We start from the raw sequence: 25,305 nt of genomic DNA on the forward strand, positions 1-25,305 counted from the left end.
GGCTGCAAAAGCTAAAAGCAAAATCTGGAATGCATTCTCGCTTAGAGGTTTACAACAAAACAAAAGCTCTAAATGCATTTCTAACAATATGTGGAGGCTGATGGGTAGAAATTAGCATTTTGCTCTTTCAGCCCTCCATTAAAACCATTAATTCAGCCTTCCATTAATTGGTTGCATTCAGTGCTTTGAGTGTGATGGACTCTGATTAAATCTCAGTATTTCTGCCATGTTCTATTGGTGGTGTTTTTGAATTGAGTTCTTTCTGTACATTGTAATAGCCAGGGCCACAAGGGAGTGCACTCTCTCCGCTCACCTTGATGTGCCGAGACAGAGATACAGCCACAGGCCATAATAGAGACTTCACAAGACTGTGTTAGAAAAATACACCAATGTGATGATCACTTCAAAGCCATCAGAGGACCTATACATAATGGATGACACAAGAGCAGTCCGCTCTGAAGTGCATTGTTCTCCCCTCCCAATTAATTTAGAGGTAATTATTCCTTGGGCACCTTAATAAGATGAGAGGCCACCTGAGAGAGGATGCAGCTACTGCTGCTGGAATTAGAAAACCCAGCAAAGCCTTGATCACATGCCAGTCACTCGACTTTGGTTTGTTGTCCGTTTTGGTTTTTGTGGCACATTCAAGGAAATATTTCGACATAGGAAAAACATACTTTTTAAAAATTTCCAGTGTGTTAGTAAGAATAAATACAAGATCCATCCATCCATCCATCCATTCGCTTCCGCTTATCCTTTTTAGAGTCGCAGGGGGCACTGGCGCCTATCCCAGCTGTCATAGGGCGAGAGACGGAGTACACCAAGATACAAGATATAGATGAGAATTTATTAGAATATTTAATTTTAATTTTGAGTATTTTGCTGTTCAAACAGGGTAAATCTCATTACATGCAAACACAATCATTGGGACAATTGCTAACTTGTCAGGTCATTGCTAAAAAGGCTGGCTGTTCACAGAGTGTTGTAACAAAGCATATTAATGGAAAGTTAACTGGAAGGGAAAAGCGTGATAGGAAAAGATACGTGAGCAACAGGGCTGACCACAGCCTTGAGAGGATTGTCAAGAGGAGTGCTCGGGAGTGCTTCAAAAGACTGATGTTGGTACATCATTCGGGAAAGGAGCTACAACTGTTGCATTCATAAAACATGGGGCGGTTGGAGCTCAGGAGGTAAAGCAGGATATCTATTAATGGGAAGGTTTGTGGTTCAATTTTTGCATTTCATTTGGAAATCAAAGTCCTAGAGCCCAGAGGAAGAGTTGAAAAGCACAGAATTCAAGATTTTTAAAGTCCAGTGTGAAGCTTTTGTATTCTGTGATAATTTGTCTGTGATAATTCCATCTGCTGGTGCTTGTGGTCGTGGTTGGTCCTCGATTTCTTTATGAAGTCCAAAGTTATCATGGCTTTCTGCCAGGGGATTTACAGTGCTCCATGCTTCTATCTGCTGAAAATCTTTCTGGAAATGCTGAATTCCTTGTCCGGCAGGACTTACCACCTGCACACAGTGCCAAAAGTACTACTAATTGTTATTCCTGAGCTTGATTAGCTAACTGACTGCCCTGACCTGAACCTCCTAGTGAATCTGTAGGTTATTTTCAAGAAGAAACTGAGAAATGCCAAACCCAACATAAAAATGAGGCTACTATCAAGCAACTTGGGCATCTGTAACACCTGAGCAGTACTACAAATGGTTTAAATCCAGTCTTCTTTTAACACCAGTCTGTAAACAGCATGGAAGTGAGGAGACCAGTGGCTCGACCTTTAGGTGAGGAATGTAATCTCATTTTTGTCATTATAGTATACTGCTCAACAGTCCTGGGTCTTCTTTGTTATGTTGTGGTGAAATCGCAGTCTGTATCCAGCTTTATAAGCATTATTATCTACATGAATGAACAGGAACAGTGGCCAGACCTCATTAACTGGCACAGCAGTCTCAGTCATGATGGCAAATACTACCCACTGCAAACACCACCGTCAGACAAGCAGAGAATTTAATTTAATTTAATTCAGTTTTATTTGTACAGCCTCAGTTGCTTCAAGGTTCTTTATATTGTAAAGTAAAGATCCTACATTAATACAGAGAAAACAACAACAACTAGGCAATCCCCCAATACCAAGCACTTGGCGAGAGTTGAAAGGAAAAACTCCCCTTTAACAGGAAGAAACCAGGCTCAGGGACAGACAGTCGTCTGACATTAAATTGCTCCTCCACCTGTTCCTCTTTAGCATCACCTACTTTTCCAGGCTTTTGTTGTCTCTGTCCCAAAATATCTCAATTTAAAGATCTGATATGATTTGTATTGTTGCTTCTGTTCTATTGTGAATAACATGTTTATGATCTAAATATCATTGTATACTGTTTTTATTTACATTTCAACATTCCTCCTTTTATAGAAATGGGGTTGCATAAATGTACATACTTTCCATTAGCTGGGTATATCTCTGTTTTAAAGCCTTTGGAAATATATAAATATAATAATTAAAAATATAACAAATAAATAATCTTGGGAAATATTCCAGTAATTTGAAGTCCAGTGCGAAGTTCCTGTAGTTTGTGAAATTCTGATTTTCATGAGTTATAAGCCATAATCATCGGAACATATGAAATATTTCACAAGCTGTATAATGGAGCAGTGCTAAAGCGCCCCCTCTGGTTATCCCCTCCCTCCCCGAGCCTGGTTCTGCTGGAGATTTTTTCCTGTTAAAAGGGAGTTTTTCCTCCCCACTCTCACCAAGTGCTTGCTCAGAGGGCTTTATGTGATTGTTGAATGTAAATATTATAAATCCGTAAAGTTGCTGTCACACATAAGTTTTTGGCCAAGGACGACATTGCTGTCACAGTAAGGTATGCTTGATGGTTTTAAAGGCAGTATTGACAGAGAAACCAAAACATTAGAGCTGCTGGTGAGAAATCAATTAAAAATATGATCTGAAAAACCATAAAGCTCTGTGAAACTGAGGGGGTAGAAATCTCTGTGGATCACTTTGGACGATCTCTATTAACATACAATTAGCAATTTACGCTTGCTGGTATAACAATGTTATCAGTAGCCACCATAAAAATTTCCACAAAGCTAAAGTCAGTTTCTGTGAGTGGGACGTTTGAGAGTGTGAATTTGTGATGTAGCAACATTAATGCATTTGAATGCAAAAAGAAAGGAAGCCAACAATGTTCCCGGTATATTTGAAACCAGCGGGGAACTCGAGCAGGCTTTGTTGTTGCCGCAGTGTTTGTTTGCTGCTCAAGAGTTGTGTGTGTCTCGTGGGAGACTTGCGGAGAAGGCATACACACACATACACACACACACGCAGCACATCGGGACTGATGATGATGTACAGCCTCGATCTGTTGAGGAGCCTCCTCAGCAGTACACAATGCCAGGAGAGTGCAGTGACTCAGGCTGACACACAGCGGGGGTGCAGGGCCAAGGAACCTACTATCTGTTCCCAAAGCACCGCAAGTCCTCCCGTGCCAGAAACAGTGCAGCATTGCAGCTCCAGAAGCAAGTTCGCAAAGACTCCCTTACTTTGTTATTAATGGCATTGTCGTTTAATGCGGCCTATCTGCTGCTGCACGTGTCCCCGAATGTTAAACAACTGCAAATCTGAGTTTTTATTCATCTTTTCCTCATCCCCCCCATCAGCCTAATAATCCCTTCTTTTATGCGCTGCCAAATAACTCAGAAAGCATATTTGGTTCCCGCAGACCTTCTTGGTAAAAATAATGATTCAATTAATGTTAAAAACAAAAGAGACGCAGCATTTGAAATCATCACCTCGGGGTGTGGGGGTGACAAATAACAAGAATACAGCAACAACAGTCCCTGCAGTGCAACTCACAGAGCTTGAAAGTCTCCAGCATTTTGATGGGAATTAATATAAATTTTAACAATGTCACAGTCGCACACTGGAGATTTCCTTTTGACAATAAAAATCAAGATCCTACTACTGCAGCCATACTTTCTCTTTTAGTGTCTTAGTGCAGCTCGACAATATTCGGGCCAGACTGTCCACATGAAAAATGTATGATTTCTGCTATCGGGTAGACTTCATATTCCCTGTTTAACAATAACACCAGAACTGCAGAATATTTCCATAGTTTCTTTTTTGTTTGTATCAAAAATGCCTATTTAATGAAGGAAAACATTGTTATGAATTCATGGGGCATGTCCAGCGTTCCAAAAAAAATCAAAAATAGTTTGCCTGCTGTGTAAATTATAAACAAAACAGAAAGCAAAGCATTGGGAATAAGTGCACTCAGTTTTGTTGCACTTACTAGGTGACAGCACAGCGTTTGAAGCTCGGTATGGAGCTTAGTGGTGAAGATCACAAGGAAACACTTGTCATCTGAAAGTGATTTGATGTGTGCGATTTTAGTCTTTAACAAACTCACTAGAATTTCTTCTTCCAAGTCAACCTTATGTATTTTGCATAAGTATTCCTTTTTTTCCCTCCAATCGTATTATACAGGAAGGATAAACCGTGCGATGGAGGATGTAGTCATTATGCGCTCATGAAGCTAAATTATTTGTGTTGTGCTGAATAACAGATAAGACCGCAGCTTACAGGTTACATACAGGTGAGGTTTAACGCTCTTAAAAATATCATTTAAGGTGAACTCGTGTCAAATAGGATTAAGGGCTAATTGGTGTTTAAAAGCCAGCGTTCAAGAGCTTTTTATTCCCCCGCCGATACCATGCGCTATAGGAGGGTTATAAGAACAGTTAAGTGTCAGATTCTATTTTTATAGCAAAATTTTTTTATAGACAGACAGGGACCGATATCTCAATACTGTATTAAGTGTATTGTTTTTGCAGGCATATTTCTTTCTGCATCATGAGCATCAGCAGAATGCTTGCTGTTCACAGCAACATCAATGAGACGTGCTTCCGTCTCCTACTGTCAGATGTACTGTATATTTTTAATGCTGTTTCAGAGTTATCTTAAAAACACACACACACACAAAAACCCATCAAAACAAGCTGTAGCAGCAGGATGCCTCTCCAGATTTGTGCAGATACAAGCAGTTCTCGTGTGCCTGCTTTTCAGATTTGCACTGAATTCCCACCATGGAGTTCACAAAGTAGAGAAATGGGACCAGTCACAGGACAGGACAAAGCAGACGGCACCGCTGCTGTAGATTAAACTCATGTCAGGCTGCATTTTCCGGCTTGCTCCTCTACACGACGACAGCAGATGGCCTGCAGGGTAACATGTCAGCAGGGCACTTATTGTTATGCGGAAAAACTACTGTCAACCGTATGAAAAAGGGAGGAAATGATACGGAACACGGTGCAGTGGTTTGTGCCAAGGAAAGCATTAATGAGCAGCAGAGCATCTTGGGACGACTGTCGGAGTGACGTTGGTGAATCTTAATCAATTCAAATGATGTGATGTAGATGCAGACTTACATTGCTAATGCCGGCTTTTGCCATTATTAGAAGTTCTTGTAAATATATAACACTCCTGCAGGAGGCTTAGCCTGTTTGATATTTGCTTCTATATTTGGTGAGCTATAATTTGCATGCAGAGCAAGGGAGGCCTTTCCAATCCTGTCTCGCATTCAGACGGTCCATGTCATATTTTCCACTGAGAAAAGTAGCGGGCCAGGCACTTGGCCCACACATAGGACTATCAGGCCATCTGCCACGCCATCCCACATATTCACTATTTTATGTGATGCTTGATATTCAAGTCATCTAGTGTCCCCATTTACTTCACGCCACTGCCCATATGATGTTGGGTTATCCAGAGGTTGACGGCAATCACTGAGACAGCATCAAAACCCCTCCGTGTGCACTCAACGTGTGGAGGCATGTTCACGCAAAGGATTTGAAAGCAAGCAAAGTGACCCTACTTAAAGACTACAAGTATTTCTCTGTATGTATGTGTGTGTGTGGTGGAGGAGGGAAAAGCTTTCTCACTGAATCTATGAAAATATTTTATATCAGCGAGGAGGAGACAGAGAATGGAATAGGAGTGCACTGTATGCAGAGGAGAAAAAAAGGGTACAGAATTAAGAGATTAAAGTAGCTGCAGGATTAGGCTCCAGGTTTTAATGATGGAAATGGAAAATCTGTGAACAGCGTCTGACACATTCTCTCTGGCCCTCTTCTCCTCTCCACTGCCTCTCTCCATGTGTCTCCTGCTGATTGTGTAGAACACCTCCAGGGATGGCCAGCTTCTTTCCATTAAAGAACATATATTTGTTTAAAGGACACTTATGTGCAAGCACATGTTTTCCCAGCCGAGCTGGTTAACAATTACTATATGGACAGGACTGCACTTCCATTTTTGTCCACACAAACACACACATTCACGTTTGCACTCACATGCTAACTTGTGGACTGTAAATAACAAGATTAAGGTAATAGTCTGGTTGAAACACTTTACAATGCATGATTCACAGTAATCAGACTTCCAAAATAACCTGAACCTGTATAATCAGGTCTGGACGTTGCATAATCACTTAATGCCACAAAATAAAGGGAAGAAAATTGAGGTCATTGTTTATATTTATCTGGTCTTGTAGGGCACATTCGTGTGATTAATGTTATCTTTGCAGCTTTCCTTGGTGTAAAGTAAAAGCTGCTATAGCCACTTGCAACCATAAAATTAACCCCCCCACCCAAACTTGCCCAAGCACACATGCATCAACAGACGGACTAAAAAGTCCGATCTGTTATTCAAGGGCGTGAGTCAGCTACTCTGATTCAACCCTGATTAAGTGCCTTACTAAGCTGCAGTACATCAAGTTTTGCACTCGGAGTATCGTATAATGATAAGACTTTTTTTTTAATCATTCAGGATCTTTGCACTCAATGATTTCAACTCATGCCAAAGTAGCGATTGCCTCTTAGAATAACTGCATCAAAGCAGTCTGATTCGGGTCACTCCAAAACCCCGATAAAGAAAAAAAACTGCAGAATGTTTCAGAAATTATCCTTCAAGTGTGTTAGACAGCTTGACTGCCAGCTTCCGTTTTAGGCATAATAATTAGGCCTCACTTCTCTTATCTCCTCTAAAGCCTAATTTTATTAGCACATACTACTTGCACAAAATATTTCTATCTTAAAATGTGAAGCTCTTCTTGACTGCTGAGATGCTGAAGTATCTCCGCTCTCACTGCAACATTGTATTTCACGAGGATCACTTTCAGCTGTGCTTTAATTGTCAGGAGAGCTGACTGTACTGAAGATAACTCATGCCCAGAAGAAATGAGATGCTAATGTATTGCTGGCCATTTGAAATAAATCTGCAAGGTGCTCTTTTTATGCAAATGCAAGGCGCCCCGCGTGTCAGCAAAAAAAGGGGAGAAACAGATAAGTTAGTGGCAGCTTTCCCCACTCTGACACTCACTGTTGTTGCTCGAGGCTGCTGTGGTCTACAGGACATTACCTGAAAACAGATGACTGGATCCTTTGAGAACGCCTCATGGATCTCTCATTTTTTCTGATTACTCATTATGGCATATCACTTAGAGAAATCCAGAGAAATCCTGAATCCAGTGCGCACTAGTTGCAATCCAGTAAAAACTTTAGGAAGTGACTTTAAAGAAAGACTTGATGGTATTTCCCGGTCCGCTAATCATCACCGTATAGCTACAATTGCTGAGATTGATCTCACATGGTTAAATATTCTGTCTAAGAATGTTTTCTGTCAGTCCCGGTCCCACTAGACTGCTTTACCTCTTTATTTCAAAGGATAAGTATTCCCTTTGTTGGAGGGCTAAGCCTCTCGACTTCAGAGATCAAATCCTCTTGGTGCATCTGTAATAAATCAAGGGGCCAGCTTCAGGAGGTTATACCAAAAAAAAGAAAAAGACAAAGGGTGAAAGAGAATTGGGAAGTGATCAGTTTCTTATGGAGAGACCCAAATCCAAATCAAGAGCTTTGTTTTTGGATGCAAGATGCCTATTTTGTCTAACATGACTCAAACACAGCAGCCTGTGCAACTTCTGCGACAGTAAATATGGAATTTTAAATTAGAGAGGCTCATCTTTTCAGTCCTCTGCATGTGATCTGACTCACGAAGCTCATGGTGACACTCCACTGAGCCCGGGAGACTGGCCAACACACTGTCGCCATCCAAGCCTATGTTGAAAGATTAGAAAAGTGGAGAAAAGGAGCTGATGAGGCAATACTCTCTAATGAGCTTCAATGCGGAATCTTTACTATGGATTTCTCAGCAATCAGCAGCCAGTCGGAGCTGTCCTGAGTGTTGATGCCGGTGTGAAATATGGTAGGACTGACTGGATGGCATAAATTGTTGTCATCATGTAGCTGTTAAAAGGAGCTATCTCTTTGGCGACTCTTTTGGACTGTGAAAACCTTAATCTGTTGCTAATCCTCTGCTAAGAGCCAGAGGATATCTCTAGTGCTGCTTAGCAGGTACCAGTGCCTGATAAAACTATTCTGTTTGCTTAACCATGTTTAACTTCACTCTCAACCAACACTCAAGGATTAAAGCCTTAACCGCAATATTAACCCAAGCTAAAATGCATCAGGCTGGAGGCAAAGTGCTGATGGAAAGTGCTAGGATAAGGCAACATCATTAGGACTTCTAACCAGAGACAGCCACCGGGTCTCATTATGGGCCTAATGGAAAAGCAACAGGTTACATCAGGTCAAATGAGGCAGGCAGAGAAATAAAATGATCAAAAAGGAAAGAATTACTCATAAAAACATCCTCAAAGCTGCATTCATTAAGTCAGAACTCTACTGTGTGTACATATATATATACTCGAGGCTCTGTGTAATATTTATTGCTCGGTAGAAGCTTAATATGAAAGCAAATGAAACATGGGTGTTTTTGTCAAAGCAAAACAAAACAGAGGTCTGATGTTCTCTTGCATCACTGGAAACAGGATGCTGGCGTAGACATGGAGGAAAGTTTATCAAAAAGGTTTTAAAAATTCAAAAGCATTTTGTGTGTTAAGTTGCAGTTGGAGAAAAGTAATTAGGCAAGAGTCATTATGGTGAGTAACTTTTAAGAAGAAGAAGGAGGGTTTGTTTTTTGGTTTTTTATGTGGCTCAACACCCCACAGCTGTAAAACTGTGCTGGGCACGAGACACATTACTTATTAACTTATTAGTGTGTATTTCGGTAACAAATAGTGTAAGTGTCGACAATTTGAAACTCAGACATCATATAATTATGAGTTCCAGAAAGCCTCTTTCACACCAGCAGTTTTAAGGGTCGGTGTATTTAATGTTCTTAATTTAATTTAACATCAGATTTATTCCGTTGGGGGTCAGGAAACAGGTTTGGATTCCTCCTGGGTGTTTCGCTTTTGGAGGTTTTCAAAGTATGCCCAACTGGGAACAGTTCCTCGGGTAGTTGACTGGGGAGAAGGTGATCAGGAATACCCTACTTATCCTGCTGCCACTGTCACACAACTTTAGATCAGCAGAAGCGATGGATTTCAGAGTGTGAAATGTTTTATTGCAGTTTCTCTGAGTGTTGCACAGTCTGATCTACTCACACTCCAGTAGAAGCACTAATGGTGTTTTCATGCTCTCTGTGCTCCCCCCCTGTAATGTGTGACGCACGCCTAGTTTGACGCCACATCCTGTGGCGCATACCAATGTATTTGTAACGCTTTGGCCAACTGTTCACTTTTTCGTAACCCCGCCGCTGCCACAGCTGAATTGAAGACACGGGTGTACCATCGTGCCAGTTTTTGCCACCATCTTAATGATATTCCAGTACAGAAGCTGAGAAATGTACACATATTTTTTGACTTCATGTCCTCCAATATCAGCACCTATGATTCCTGCGCCTTAATGCATAAATAGAAGTAGCTATCTATAGCTAGATAATGCAGTGCCGTTCAAAAGCCACCAATTCGAGGGTATACTGGTGCTTTAAGGGTGTACTTATTCTTTTACACACTGCTTCTGTAGTTTGGCCTAATTTTTATTAAATACATAATGACGCACTGTGATATGTTTTATTGTTCATCTGAGCTGCATGTACATCACTTTAAGACCTCCCAAGGACCAGATTATATTTGATCATATCCTCATACATTAAACCCTAGAATTGCACAGTGTGTACTTGCGTTTTTTTAGTGCCTGTGAATAATCAGGAGCTAGAAACTGACAAAGTAGCATACTATGGCATACAAAGTAGAAGCAGGCACTCTTTAGAGTTCAAATGTACACTTTAAAGCCAAGTTTAAGATTTAAATTGTTTTTTGTATAAATGTTAAATGCAGCATGTTACAAAAGAGCTGCAGAGGTGGTGGCAGGCTGGTTTTCAAAGCAAGTCGTTTCCCAATTGCTAGGCTAAGCTAAGCTAACCACCAAGCTGCGGGAGTCTCCTTCTCATGTCAGAGTGAAAGCAAGTACGCACATTTTCCAGAATGATATTACTGCTTGTTAAATGGTTGAATACTACGATGTTCAGAATTAATTCACAAAGTAAATGTAAAATAAATTCTTTCCCCTTATTTTTATGGAAATCATTTAGCCCATAATGGGACTACACTCACACACACACCTGGTAATTCATTAGTGCAGCTGGATGAGCATTTTATGTGGAGCAGATAGAGGAACAAATGGTACTGTGCATTGCTTCATGTAGTCATTATTGTCATTATTATTCCACATTCTGGCTGCCTGTAATTACCCACTTTCCTTCCTGGTACACCGCTTTCTCTTTCTGATCCCCCCCTCGTTCCAAAAGTGCGGGCTGGAAGATAATGTAATCACAAAAAGAACGAAATTGCAACGCTTCTGAATCAGAGGCAGAAAGGAGTACTGTAGAAGGGCTTTGAAGTCAGACAGTTAATATTGATGAGGTGAGGCGTTTTAGATGATTAGCACCAGAGATTTCACTTCTGTCTTTTATTTTTGCATCATTAAGGTCAAACGCCTAAAATTTCAAACTTTGCTTACATTTTCCAGTTGCTTGATCAGCAGACATGGTACAGGGAGAAGGGCAGAAAGCTCCAATTAATATTGTTTGACTGAGTGAAAAGAAAATGAGTCCAAATATTTTTTCTATTCCAAAAGAAAAAAAAAACCTTGTGTGGGAAAAACATAAGTATGACTCACAATCTGGACGTGAATGTTTTCTATGCTGGGTAAACACATCAAATGTAGTGCATGTCTGCTAGACAAGCTCAGCTGGAGAACTATACTTTAGCAGTTCACTTCTGTTGACATGCAAAAGCTACATTAGAGGTTTTTTGCTGACACTCTTCACAAAGTCAGAATCAAAGCGATGTAAATATAAAGCCCGAGTATGGCGCTAGCAGCATGTCCTCGCCATTGTTTTAAAGTCCTTGTCAGGTTTGCTCCTTATGATGCCACAGCAAAGCTCTCTATGCATTGTACTTCTTTAGCAAGTCCCTTTGCCAGTGCCTCTTGCGATCTGGAAAAACTTTGGGCATGCGGATCTTTTTAAAGTCCTCGATGCATTTCTTCAGATCGTCCTCCAGCATTTTCCTCTCATCCTCATCCTCATCCAGCCCAGGCGGGGGGCAGCCGTTCTCCCTGACGCTGGGACGTGGAAGCGTCTTTAGTTTGAGCGTGGTAGGACGCTGGGGGCTGTCAGCGGGAGGCGGCGATGGAGGAGAAGGAGGACTGGATGATGAAGAAGGTTTGGATGAAGGCAGAGGAAGGGGGAAGACCGGGGGTGATGGCAGTGGAAGGTCAGGGATGTCTGGCGCAGGAGGAGGAGGTGGGGGAGGTGTTAGGGGAGGAGGAAGCGGGTTTCGGAGGTCCAGTGTTGGGATGGTGCTGGTTTCAGGAAGGCTTTGGGTTCGGCCACTGCTGCTGGTTTCTGCTGTGGCTGACAGTGTAGGTGCAGCAGTGGGTTTAGAGGTCACTGCTTCAGTGGTAGTCACTGCTGGGGGGTCAGAGGTCATTGCCTTGGAAATATCTGATGAACTCCCTGCAAAAAAAATAAAAAAAAATATATTTATGAGCTAAATTTATGCTGATTTCAAATCTTTTCGTGCTTATAGTGAAATAAAAATATTGCTACTGTGTCTATACAATAGGCTACATATGTTCAGTAAATACACAGACAAATCCAGCTGATTAGCTTAGCTTAAAATCAATAGGGAGGGCATTCCAGAATACTAGTTCTTGCCTGAAAGACAGGAGGGCATAACGACCGCCCACAGTCCTGTAGTCATGGTGAGTTTGCCAGGAAAGTAATGTACACTATATATAAGTACTGGATTTGACTTGAACACAGATTAACTAGGGAGCTTTAAAGGTGCCTGTAGGCGTAACAATCTTTGGACTCAGTCAGGCTTTTCTGTTTTCCTCTTTCTAGTCTGTATGCTAAAATAAGCTAAGCTAATCACTCTCTGCATCCAGCAATGCATTCGATTTACAGGCTTCAGAGTTGTACTGCTTTTCTCATTTACCATTCACCGACAAGTGTTCCCATAAAAATGAAACGTATACGAATAACAAGCATTTACATTCAGATGTCTGCTCTGTTTGAATACAGGTCTCAGCCACCTGGGAAGCTTTCCACAAAAATTTGATTACATTTCACCTGTCTTTCTTTCTTTTTTTTTACTCTCTCTTCATTATCAGAGTGTGTCAGTAGTGTGCGGCTGGCACAGAAACAAACACCTGAGTCTTCAGCGTTACAGTTTTTTGTCTCCAAGAGTACAAAAGTAAACACACGCTGGCACAAGAGCATGTAGGAGCATTATGGAGGCAGTAATTAGCAGAGACTGGAGCTCAGCGTGAGAGATGAGGAGAGTGGAGGGCAGTTTCACTGCTTTTTTCAGTTTTAAATTACCTTTGGTTGCATGACTGTTTATCTGTGAAGATAAATACTGGCGCTGAACGGATGGCGTGAAACCTCCTGACCAAAAGCTTAAGAAGCTTTTTTTTTTCACAGCGTGATGATTTTTCATCTCATCTCTGTGTGAGAACTGAGGATGCTGCTGCTGTGGCACTTCTTGGAAAAACTAGAGTGTGTGTACATTGTGTACCTCACGGTCTTTGACAACCAATGTACCATTTTGAAAATGGTACATGCAGCTTCTATTTCTCTCCCTCTCTTTATTTATTTATTTTTAATGAAACCACTGAGCAAGCAATCAGCCTCTTCCTGTCCTTTTATTTCTGCTGCATGCATGATGGCACACACGCTCTGATTTGCTTGTGAAATTACAGAAAGCACCTGCGTCTACCTTAAAGTGAATGCGCTTAAAAATGTGTCTTCACTTTTATACTAATCTCACATTTTGACCACAGGTAATGTTAAATCTCACTATATTATATATTTGTTATGTATTCTCAAACTGTTTTGTCATGTGATCCACTTTGTTGAATATTATGTTCTTTCTTAGGCTGGACGTTAAACAGTATGAAGCATTTGAATGAGCAAAACATTTATCCCATCATTCACATTACATGGGAGCAAGCTAAACACTGTGCTACAATACTACTCAGCAGGAAATGTTTTTCTTCTGCAGCAAGAGGTCTTTAAAATTTTTGAACAGGTATTAGGAGTTCAGAACACGATGATCCAGGCAAACACAAACACAAATGTCGATATAGGGTTCTGACATGCCGTAATGTGCACACAGCTCAAGAGTTTTCAACCAGATTGGATTTGATACAACCACCAGTCACGAGAGGAAAAATGTCTTTTCCATGAAGGGTAGCTGGAGGTTGCTGGCTCTCACAGGGTGAAAATGGTCCCAAGGAGGATGTTGCACCAAAACCTTCCTTTTGGTTGCTTGGAAATGGAGACCATTCATTTGCAAGTCTCAAATTGGTTGCCTCAGCACTGCAACCATTTTATTTTGAAGGAAAAAAGGCAAACGTGTCCTTTTCTGGTTTCTGCCTCACTTTGCACAGTTTAATTACCACTCGCAGAGTAGCTGGTGAGTGTTTGTAGGAAAGTTTGCATGGAAACTATGGTCAACCATAGCAATCATTAGTGATTAAAGCATCTACAAAGTAGTTTTTACCAACTGCTTAGAAATGCACATCTTTCTGTTTTGATGGTGGTTGCCAGGAGGTCAACTACCAGCCTCCATGTCTGTTTGACTGGGGTTTTAGTGACTCCCATGAACCTCCAGCAACCACTTGCCAACCTGTCGAGGAATACACATTTTCTTCTCATAAACAGTGCTGGGTGGTCATGGACAGATGGTCTCTAGGGCTTTGTGATTAGGACATTAGTCACTAAACCCACTTGTCACCTTGACTGCCTTCTTCATCTATTTGATGCTCTCTTTAGATGGATGAGATAATCTGTCAAAGCCAATTATCTGCCTCCATCTGACCCTATGTTTATCATCCTCCTCTGTCATACCAATCCTCTGCATGTCCACCTTCACAACATCCATGAACTTCCACTGAGGTCTTTTTCTTTTCCTCCTCCCTAGAAGCGCCACCATCAACACTCAACAACTTTGTCCAATACATTCTCTATCACTTCTCTGCACATGTCCAAACCATCTCAGCCTTGCCTCTCAAACTTTGTCTCCAAACTGCTTCAAGCAGTCCCTCTGATGTACTCATTGCTAATTTAGTTCATCCTGATCACTCCCAATGAACATCTTAGCATCTTCAATTCTGCCACCTCCAGCTCCACCTCCTGTTTTTTTTGTCTGTCCCACCATCTCCAAATCATACATCACAGCAGGTCTCACTACCACCTTGTAAACCTTCCCTTTCACTCTTGCTGCTATCCTTGTGTCACAAATCACCCCAACACTAGTCTCAAAGATGCCCTTCTTCTTCTTTTTCTTCTTCTTCACCTCTCTAGCACACTGTCTGTGGCTTTGGGTCATTGACCCAAGGCATTTAAATTCTTCCACCTTCACTAGCTCTGCTCCTTGCATACTCATATTTCCATGTGTCTCCCTCTCATTCACACACGTGTATTTTCTCTTGCTTTCATCGACTTTCATTCCTCTTCTCTCTTGTGTGTACCTCGCTCCAGTGCATACCATAATTGTCACATGTCCAAAATGACATACAAGTTAACGTCACATGGTTAGCCATCACATGACTTCAAGATCTCAGTGTGTGTGTTGATGCAACATGGATCATATTAAATAAGAAAAAAAAGCATACTTGGACTGTTACCTTGGGGGTCTGACTTTTGCTATTTCCCATTCAAGAAAAGTCTACCAGTAACTGATGCAGAAAAAATGCAAAGGGGTGAAAAAATCCATCAGAATGCAAGAAACGAAGTGTGTGGAGCTCAAAATTTCCTGGGGGAAGACCCTGAGATCCCACAACTAATGTGTCTCCTTCCATTTACCAATGAAACCTACTCCTGTGATCACTAACGTTTCCACTGGCTATGAAGCATGCAGGTACAGTGCATGAAAATGCAAATGAACAGTTAAGCACTCTCAAACATGTTCAGTGCAGCAAGCACACACATGCTCACACACACACACATATACACACACAGACATGCTCACAGACATACCATGACACACAACGGCCTGCACTGTTTCCTTCAGCAGAGCTTATCATTACGCTAACCAGCCTTACATAACGGCAAAAGCTGCTTGTGTCAAACGGAGGCGGCACGGCATATTCTCCCAGCTCCTTGGCTTTCTGAATACCTGAATGCGAGTGTGTGACAGAAAGTGCTCAAGCTAGTGTGCAAGAGCAAGTCAGTGTCAGCTGTGTGTGCCTGGGCATGCATATATAAGCGTATGTGTGTGTGCATGTGTAGGTGTGCTTGCGTATGGGCAGATGCGTTTGTTTGTGTGTGTTGTTATTCTGGGCATGAAAAGGAGGACGGCTAAAGACGGAGGGAAAGAAAGGATGTAGGGGGAGGAGGGAACGGGGTAGAAAGATGTTCTCCGCTGTGTGTGTCTGTGCATTTGGTGCATTCAGTGTCTTCATGATGAATACATGTGTTTGTGGGCTTCCTGAACGTGGGAGTATGGGGGCTTAGTAGTGTCAGAGGAGTAATCCACTGGGGGAAGGGCTCCGTGCTTTCCTCCTCCACCACTAAGCCTTATGGAGAAGAACAGCAAGAGAGTGCACTCAACCCTTTCCCCGGGCCACTTCTCCAGGGATATATGCAAAAGCTAGAGCTTTTTCGCACACACCACCCGCCCCACCTCCTTTTTTGCCTTTCCCATCTGTTCAGTGTGTCACATCCCTGCGTTGCCATCATTACTGCTATTAGCAACTCTAATGTGTCACTGTTGCCGGGGTTTATCACCTCTCTCTTATAAAACGTCTCCTCTGCTGTTTGTAATGCTGTCACCTGGATCTTTCATTTTGGTCAAATCAAAGCGCACCACTTATTCCCACACGGAGACTAAATAAAGCCATGAAACAGCTTGTAGGGCCTTAAATAAAGCTGGGTTGATATTAACAGTCAATTGAAATAAAAATAAAGGATTTTCTTTGACTTGTGTAATTATAAAGAGGTTAAAAAAGGCAATGATAAATGTCAAATGGCCACTTGAACAAATCATTCTCATAATAAAATGCCCAGCTTTTGAGCAGAAATAAATATGTTTACATCGTGGTGCAAAAAATGCTTTTAGTCTGTATGGCTAATTTACCCACTTTATAACAACAGGAGAAGACGTGATTCTTTTTAATTAGTAGTAATTTTTAATATTAGTGGCCACTTTGAGCGACAGGTAGCTGATGATACAGGTGGCTGTGTTGCTAGCTAGCTTCACCGCTACTGTTTATGTTAATGCCTTTTGGCCTATTTTAATGCAATAATATCAGACAAATAGCATGGCTCACTGTGTGGTTAACAGTTCTAAGAAGTCCATGTTCCATCTTTGGTGAGGTAAATACTGGGATTTTTATCAGTATGTTAGTAAGAACTGATTAACTGGTATCTGTGCCATATAGGCTCTGTTGACATTTTGCTAACCAAACATGCTAATGTTAGCTGATAACGCTCTCCGATAGCTGATGATTGCTAATTCTTTCCTTGTTGAAATGTTCACTTTTTACTCCAAACACACCAAGGTCGCCATCAAACTAAAGTCAAGGCTTTAGTATGTTCACAGACTGCTGTGTGACTTCATGTTTGCGGCTGAGATCTGGGATCTGGGGAGGCCAATAGTTCTCGTGTGCATAGCTCAGCCTTTTCTCCCTGCTTTCCTTCTTTAAGAATGGCTTCTTGACAGCCACCCTGCCACTGAGACCATTTCTGATGAGGCTTTGATGAACAGTTGATGGATCAACTGATGATCTCTCAGGTCCCGTGTCAGGTCTTTGCTAGAATTGTGCCCTGAAGCTGAAGCGCACAGATGTTGCCATAACAAAGCTGGGAAGTAATGGCTAGAGGGAATCATTAGCAAGCTAAACCTCAAATTTCCATGCTACTAAAAGTTCACTGAACTGAATTATTTTATAAGTTAAATATTCAAGGGACTGCTAATGCTGTACATAGACAGCATGATAGGTGGACTTTGTTTCCATTTCTAAAAACTAAGCCAATGCTGGTGTGCCTCAAATGTGTTTTCTTTTTAATGGCCAGGAGGGGGCTACTACTCTTTTTATAGAAAAAAAATTGAGATCATGCTGAATAAAGCGTTATGTCTGTTTTACAAATTAAAAAAGATGTATATACACTCTATATAAGAGCTGATATCCCTGTGCTGATGTTGTTCCTGCATCATCATAATGTCTGTCCATGTCAATATAGTTGTGATGTCATAGCGTTGCGATGTTTATATGAAACTATCTTCTAGAAGATATAGTAAACATTTCAAGTGTTTTCTTTATTAATTTATACAATATAATAAATATTTTATCAAGTCAGGCCAAATTTAGGTTACTAATGTTGGTTTGCTAGTGATAATTTATAAAAGCATTAGCTAACTTCTTGGCTAACACTAACTGAATGCTCAAACAACGTCATTAGCAAGTTGCAATATTGAACATGGAACATGTGCACTTCCGTTGGTTTCACAGTGAGAAGTGTTTTACCCTCATCAAGTTTAGTTTCATAACAACAAAATGGTGATGGAGACAATGTTCAATATAAGGCTTTTTAATAGCAGGTGACATCATAGTGGCTGCAGCCATCTTTTACACCGTCTGTTAGTAGCCTACAAATGTTTACGATATGTTGGTTTGTTGAAAAAAAGAGGAAAAATTTTCATATTGCACTGGCTTTAAAGTCCCTAAATGCTTTGTTGTGCTTGGATGTTTCGTCAAAATATATCTGCTACTCACACAAGGTCAATTAATAAAAATTTAATTGAAATCCTAAAAACAGTAGATGAGTGTAGAACAAAGCTGCGTATCAGCAGCCACAACCGGGTCAATCAGCTTGCCGGTACTTTTTAAAATTCACTGCGACCGCTGACAGGTGTCGTGGCCTGAGGATGGAGAGACTGGCAAACAAGAGGACATCATCATCTCCATGGAAACGCCACAATGATGTGCAGGAGCCAGAGCTGCACAAATGCATAGTAATGTCTCTCAGACTGAGAGGAGCATTTTATCCTTTGTGGAGATGTACATATGGCTGTATCCTGCTGTTTCAAAGGAAACTGCACGCTACATAGTTTTGCCAATTGCAGCATGTTCCATATCTAATTACCTCATATTCAGCTCAGATTTCCATCTCTGTTTTGTCAAACGATCTGCATGGTGCCTAATGACAGTGCGAGCGTCGCCTCCTACAGTCGCCTCTTTCATTGTCCTTTTTATCTCTGATTGACGACAAGCAAATACATACGGGGGTGTAATCAGACATAGTAATATTCTATTCTTCACATCAACTTTACATGCTGGGGCATAAACAGAGCTGCCTATGTCAAAATCACTGGAGTGCGCTCACAAGTCTCAGAGCAATTACAAATCTGTCAATCTGCATAATGTGGAGGAAATGCCTGATGTAAACAGCTGGAGACCAGAGAGTTGCTGCTATGTAAGAAAACTTAAAAAGGGGAGTAAAGGTCAGAGGAAAGAGAGGGTGAAATAGTGGGAAAAGTTTGGAACAAATTTACAAGCGCTAAATTTCTAACAGATACGGTGTTTCACTGCATTTAGAAAAGACCAGAACATTTTTCTTATTTCTGCATGCTTGCACGTATTCAGTCTGAGTGTCTGCTGATTCACCTGCCTCAAGTACCTCCTCTTTATCTTCGCTTTCCTTTCAAAACCCTGAGCTGCTACCTGGCTCCCACAGGGCATAACCAGCCTGCCTAAGCACCCTAAAGTCCATCCTGGCACCCCTCGGCTCCTGCAGCTACTGTGCCACCTGCTTCCTCTTTCCTCCTGCCTGCTTTCAGCAAAGTCCAACCCTATCCTGGGCTGCAGCACTAAGACCAATCCTGACTGTTCAGATTACTGATAATTAGAGAGACAGATTAGAGCCCAAGTCTCCAGATGGCCAAGGTGAACCCTATTCTAATGACAGCACTCACAGACACTGTGAGCTCCTTTAGACCAGCACAGACACAGAAACGCTCAGTCGCATGTTTTTTCCAGTTCTGTCATTAATGGATGGCATGAAAATCAAATTCAACAAATTTGAATAATTCATTGTTGAGAGATATTTGTTTGCATAGGAACATTGGAATAGATTATTTTATTCCTCAAAATGGATAAACTAAGCCCGATTACCAACATGCAATATAAAACTTTAAAAACACTGTCGTATAGCCTTTATAATAAATGTATTTATAAAGGGTGGGGTTAATACACCTGAATTTATTACAGAATAAGAACAAACAGGGATTCTAGAGATATCAGTAGAGAAACATAATACAGCTCTATATTGCTCTTTACTCTCTGTTGACTTTTAAAGAGATATATCCAGCGAGCAGCACTTCACTGGACGAAAATGCCCGAGAAGATTGGCCAGACTGCTTTGAGGTTAAGCACAGCAACAGCATAACCACTTGTCATAACTAAGGTATGCAGAAGAGCATGGCTGAATGCACAACACAGCCTTAAAGCACAGGCTCAACAAAATTGGACCATGGAAAAACATTGCCTGGTTTGATGAGTCTCGGAATTTGGTGTAATTGGCATGAAAGCATGGATCTGTCCTGCCTTGTATATCAATGGTTCAGGCTGGTTCCCAAAGCTCACATCAGCTTAAAGTGGTTTCTAGCAAGGTGTAACTGTACAGGAGTACCTGCAGTGGCTACTAGAGTTAAAATGGCCCATTAATAAGTATTAATGGGCCATTAATAAGTATTATTAATAACTCTAATAATTAGAGTTAAATAAGCATTTTGTTAGTACCTGATTAAAAAACCACAAGACACGATAATGGCAGTTGTTACCCAACATGGCTCTTGGTGACACATCAAAGAAACAGCTGACGCAATGGCCTCTGGAGTGAAAGCATTTGGTGGCTCTATTGTGCTGAACTAGACATTTTACTGGTGTGGTTTGCCCCCCGAGAGGAACGTGTCATTACAAATCTGTACAAAGTTTTTCTGCGCGATCATTATTATCCTATCATTAAAAGTTTCTATCACGATGGCAGTCTTCTTTCCCAGAATGACAACTCCCCCCGTCTATAGGGCACGCGGGTTCACTGTTTTGATGAGAATGAAAATGATATGAATTATATGCTTCACAGTCAGCAGAGCTCAAAATAATTAAACACCTACGGGAGATTTTGTACCAAGTGTTAGCACTGTCCACCAGCGCCATCAAAACACAAAATGAGGGAATATCTTTTGATTTAACTGTGTTGATTTTTTTCCAGGGAAGTTACAGACCCTTGGGGAATGAATGCCAAGAAGTACTTCCCTTTAATTTGTCAAGTTTTACGTAAAATAGAATCATTGCATTTCTTTTAACATGCCGATTGAGGCAGCTTCCACCCTGCCTTTCCCAATCCAATCTATTACATCTCCATTTTGGCCTAATTGTGCCTCTTTTCTTTTAAAATTGCTCCTGCCTCGTCACATATTTATAGTCTCCGTGGGACTGTATATGCCAAGCTTTGCCACTTCAGTTCTTCCTTCTTGTTGCTTGCACTTATCCTACAATTTCCCCGTTGACACTTTCACTTACTATACAACTTATATCGTGCTTCTTCATTCCACTCATGCTCTTGCTCAGTGCCTGCACAGAGCCATCATTTCCGTGTTGGAGAATTGCACCGACAAAGGGAAAAACAAACTGGCAATGCAGGGAGAGTAATGAGATAACAGCACTATAAATCAGTAGTGATTCCAGGTTGTCACTCCCCCCTCTGGCTTCCCCCCTGACGTGACCATCTCCTGTCCTAGCACAATGAAGTCCCTCCTGTCCCCCCTCTTCCCTTGTCATTCGGGGTGAAAATGTTTTGTGACAGCTGCTCTCTGTAGGAGCTGAGAATGAGGGGAAGCCAGGCATGTGGAGAAGCTGGAGGACAGAGCGATACAAGTGAATAAGGTACACATCTGGCTCGGTGCCTGACTCACTATAAATAGCCCAACACACACACAATGAGACCAAGAAGTCCCAAGCCAGTGTTACTGTACTCCCTAAATGTTGGCTTGCATGGCAGCAATAGCAAACAAGGAGTGAACACACACACACAGACATTTTGATGGAGAACACAGCGGTGCACCTCAGGCCGCTGCTACCCCCCGCCCAGGTTGGTCAGTGCTACTCCAAGGTAATTATCAGCAATGATGTTGTTCTATATGAGCATGTTCTTCTCTTTGTTTTAATTGCCATCAAGAGAGGAGGAGGGAGGTAAATGCCTTATTTGCCTGCTAATGCATTTTAAACTGTTCTCAAAGAAGAGTGAAAACAAGGCAGTCGATTAGATCTAAAACCTCACGGCCCAGAATCAAAATCCCAGCACGGGAGTTGTGTTGCACATCTTCTCGTAGCAACTTCCCTCTCCCCGCGAGCGCGCGCGCGTCCGTGTGAGCGTGCGTTTAGAGATGCCAACTGCACGCTCAGCATGTTTGTGTGAGAGGGAGTGGACCTCAGTCGCACTGACGCACCCGAAACAGAGGCCTGTCCAACCTGTCATCCAAAAAAAAAAAAAAAAAAAAAAACTCCACACAAGCATAAAGGCAACAAAACAAAACAACAAGAGCCAAATTATCCTGGCAGACAGATCCAAAAGCAGACGAGGCAGTGAGACATAAACAAGTACAGCCACATGGCTGCAGCTGAAGGCTCAGAATGAACAGGAACAGCAGCTTTCAGACATCTGAGGTGCTGAGAAATTGACTCACCCTTGTCTTGTCACTCTCACACATGCAATATGTCTCTCCCCGAAAAAGAAAAAGAAAGATGTAGTCTAGGAATCTTGGCTAAGTTTAGTCAGCTTAATGGTGAAGTTCATGAATCACAAACAGATGATAAAAAATACTGTTTCTTCCTTATGGTAAAGATCAACAACCCCCCATTTGTGCTGGTTTCATGCTACAGATTGATAGTGATAGCAACTATTCTGAGTGCGCTCTTGATTCTGCAGTGTATCCCTTGGGTGCAGTGTGACTGAATCTCTTTGGGGGTGCTGATGGAGCTGACAGGCCGCAGAGGAGCATCTTACAGCACAGTCCTCCCCTTCTTCAAATAACAGGAAGAGAGATCAGATGGGAACACCGAATCCTTGTCAAATAAATACCCCCGCAGTCTCCCAAATATCTATCTCTCTGTGCCCCATTTTCCAATCCCCATTTCCTTTGACGTGCATCTGTTCCTGTTCTCTTCTGCCTTCTTCCCCTCTTTTTCCAAATAGAGAATGCAATGACCCAGCTGGCTCCGAGACAAGGATCATCCTCAGAGAGGGAAAAGAGACAGGGCCAAAGCATGTTGTCATGTAGAGCAGCCTACAGTAGCAAAAGCTTGGGTCAAATCACTGCCTGAAGGCACGCAGAGAAGCCAGTCTCGCACTCATTCTCGAATCCTTTGACTTTAGTGACAAATGAGTCCTCATAAATGTGAAAATCTGCGCTTGAAACAACAAATGATTGATTTCATTTGATAATTTGTTGTGTGACAAGCTGAAATTTGGCAATCTGCTGCGTCCCCCCCCCCCCCCCCAAAACATGAAGAAGCAAAAGGTCATGGTAAAATATCTTTATTGTGACACTCTGAATATGAATAGGCATACCGTGGCGACACAGTGAGAACCTGCTGCCTTTGCAAGCACACGAGCAGACAATGCTACACTTTTCAACCACGTGTTTCACAAGACACATTTAAAAAAAAAAGAAAAAAAACACCACTGAATTTCAGCGCGCACATTTCGTCTGGCCTGTGGATGCTCTGAATGTCAGCGTCTGAATGTCAACATTTCCACGCATCTCGCTGCTGCTGTTGAATCTCAAGGAATTTGCGCTGACGAGAGGAGGAGAGGTTAAGGAGGCCAGTGCCTGAAATTTCACACGAAGGCATGTTTCTCCATGTTTGCGCTCATGACTGACCTTGGCACTCCCGTGTTGCTGTAGTCCGCCGGAGGACAGCGACAGAGGAATGCTGCCTGTGACTGTGTTTATTTGGGCTGGAGAGACACTGCAGGCACAGTATTGTCCTGGTCTCTGAGGATTTGTCATGCATTCCAGAGCGGGCGGGGGGGGGATCATTTTTTTTCTCCCTGAATTAGAGAGCAACATAAATTTTTCACAAAGTTTTGTGAAGCTCATTAGCTATGCTTTTATCAAGGCCAGAGTGAGATCAGGTTTAGAGGTCTTATACTAAGATAATTAGCATAGGATAATCGCTCGGTAGAGAACTTCTGAGACAGAGTTTATAAAAAGACACGTGACTGCCTCACATACATAACCCTTAAGTCTGGTTGTTGACACTAGTCAACAACTAGTCAACACCTTTGCCCTCAATGAAAATACTTTGTACTTATATTGTATTTTGCTGTTGTTTTTTATTGATGACACACAAAAATGATTTCTAGTCTCTCAGAAATGGATAAACTGTTGCTCTGCGGGAGGTTGTAAATACTACGGAGTCCTGAAATTTAGATTCAATCTTTAAGATTTTGACTGCACACAGAAATTAGGTCAATTATTGGCAACAAAATAAGGGTTTTCTAATCTGCTTGGACAAGGCCTGTTATCTGTGCATGTCCTCGTTTCTATCCTGGCTCAGATTTTTTGGTCGAATGCTTCACGCAAGTCCAGGCTGAAGAGAAAAAAAGAGGGTAAAAAAAAAAGAAGTGGAAAAGCAGATGGAAGGATGGAGGACATGGTGCCTGAGGGCTGAAAATTTCATACGGAGGAGAGTTTGTGTCCAAGGACATTTCCTCTGATGGGAAACGCTGAGATGAAAATTTGAACGGCTTTACTTGTGATTGACTTGCATTGTCACCCAAAATTAAAATGTGAAACTGCGGTAATGGGAATGTGCTATTTTCATCATACTTTGTGCTCCCTGGTATTCAAAAAGAAAAAAAGAAAAAAAGAAATAACCCCCCTTTTTGGGGGTTAGGAATGGAAATACAAGCAGGATAGAAAGAAAGCATATTTTATTTCACAAATCAATTTGCGTTTGGTGGAACACTTTTAATATCAGTGTTGTCTATGCCTGCAGCGACACACTGCAGCAGGGTCTAACAGACTGACTCGGATGTCAACAACACTTCATCACACTGAAACACAATATTGCAATTTCTAGACATTTCAGAATACATTTATTACAACTGTCAGACACACTAAAAAGTCGACACCTTGCCGCACGGGTGAACTTTGCCTTGCGCTGCCTGTTCCCCGAACAGTTTTAAACGAAACCTCTTATTTGTCCTCATTTTGAGCCATTTCTGCATTTTCCTGTAATCTGATGAATCCTTTGTTGGATTTAAGTGTCCCGTGTTTATGTTAGTCTGAGGTATATGATGTGCAGACCCGTCCTGAGGCTGTATCTGCATCTTGTGCTCCTTTTTGAGCCGACTGTGAGTTACTGAAAGTTACACGCGCTCGCTATAAGCTGCCATTGCTACAGTGGTGAGAAAACACTGGGCTTTGGCTGGCTACAGCAAATCCTACCCTTTCTCACTGGTATTCACTTACAGAAGGAGTGAGCTATAGTCAAATACGCAGCCGCTTCAGCTAATACTGAGTATTAAGAATAACATTGTTGATTACGGGACATCCAAAGATCTGCTGTGATGACTGCTGATTTCTTCTTACGCAAATAACAGGAAGCAATGTGTAAGCCCATTCTGACATGTGACCGGCTGTGGAAAATAATTATCTTTAAGATGTAATTGATGCAACACCTTCCATCTTCTCTGCCCTATCAGTGTGGGTGATTAAAATACTGAAAGCTCCACTGCACAGTCAATACACACACCTTTTTCCCCCTCTCTCGTTGTCTGTCTCTAAGATCTCTTGATATTTGAGCTTTAATAGTTTTTCAAC

The 25,305-nt window shown here is 41.7% G+C and overlaps 1 protein-coding gene across 1 annotated transcript in view; it reads right to left on the bottom strand.

Annotated features, from left to right (window-relative positions):
• Positions 1-10,832: 10,832 nt before the first annotated feature.
• LOC106456118 (formin-1-like) overlaps positions 10,833-25,305 on the bottom strand; it is a 17,066-nt gene continuing 2,593 nt past the window's right edge. Inside the window, exon 2 of the mRNA XM_013908894.1 lies at positions 10,833-11,921. Within this exon, the coding sequence (XP_013764348.1) occupies positions 11,350-11,895 (546 nt within the window). The 5' untranslated portion in view covers positions 11,896-11,921 and the 3' untranslated portion in view covers positions 10,833-11,349. The remainder of the gene's footprint in view (positions 11,922-25,305) is intronic.

This window comes from Pundamilia nyererei, unplaced genomic scaffold (genome assembly GCF_000239375.1).
Source record: "Pundamilia nyererei isolate P.nyererei 1_Seehausen unplaced genomic scaffold, PunNye1.0 scaffold00001, whole genome shotgun sequence".
NCBI lineage: Eukaryota > Metazoa > Chordata > Actinopteri > Cichliformes > Cichlidae > Pundamilia > Pundamilia nyererei.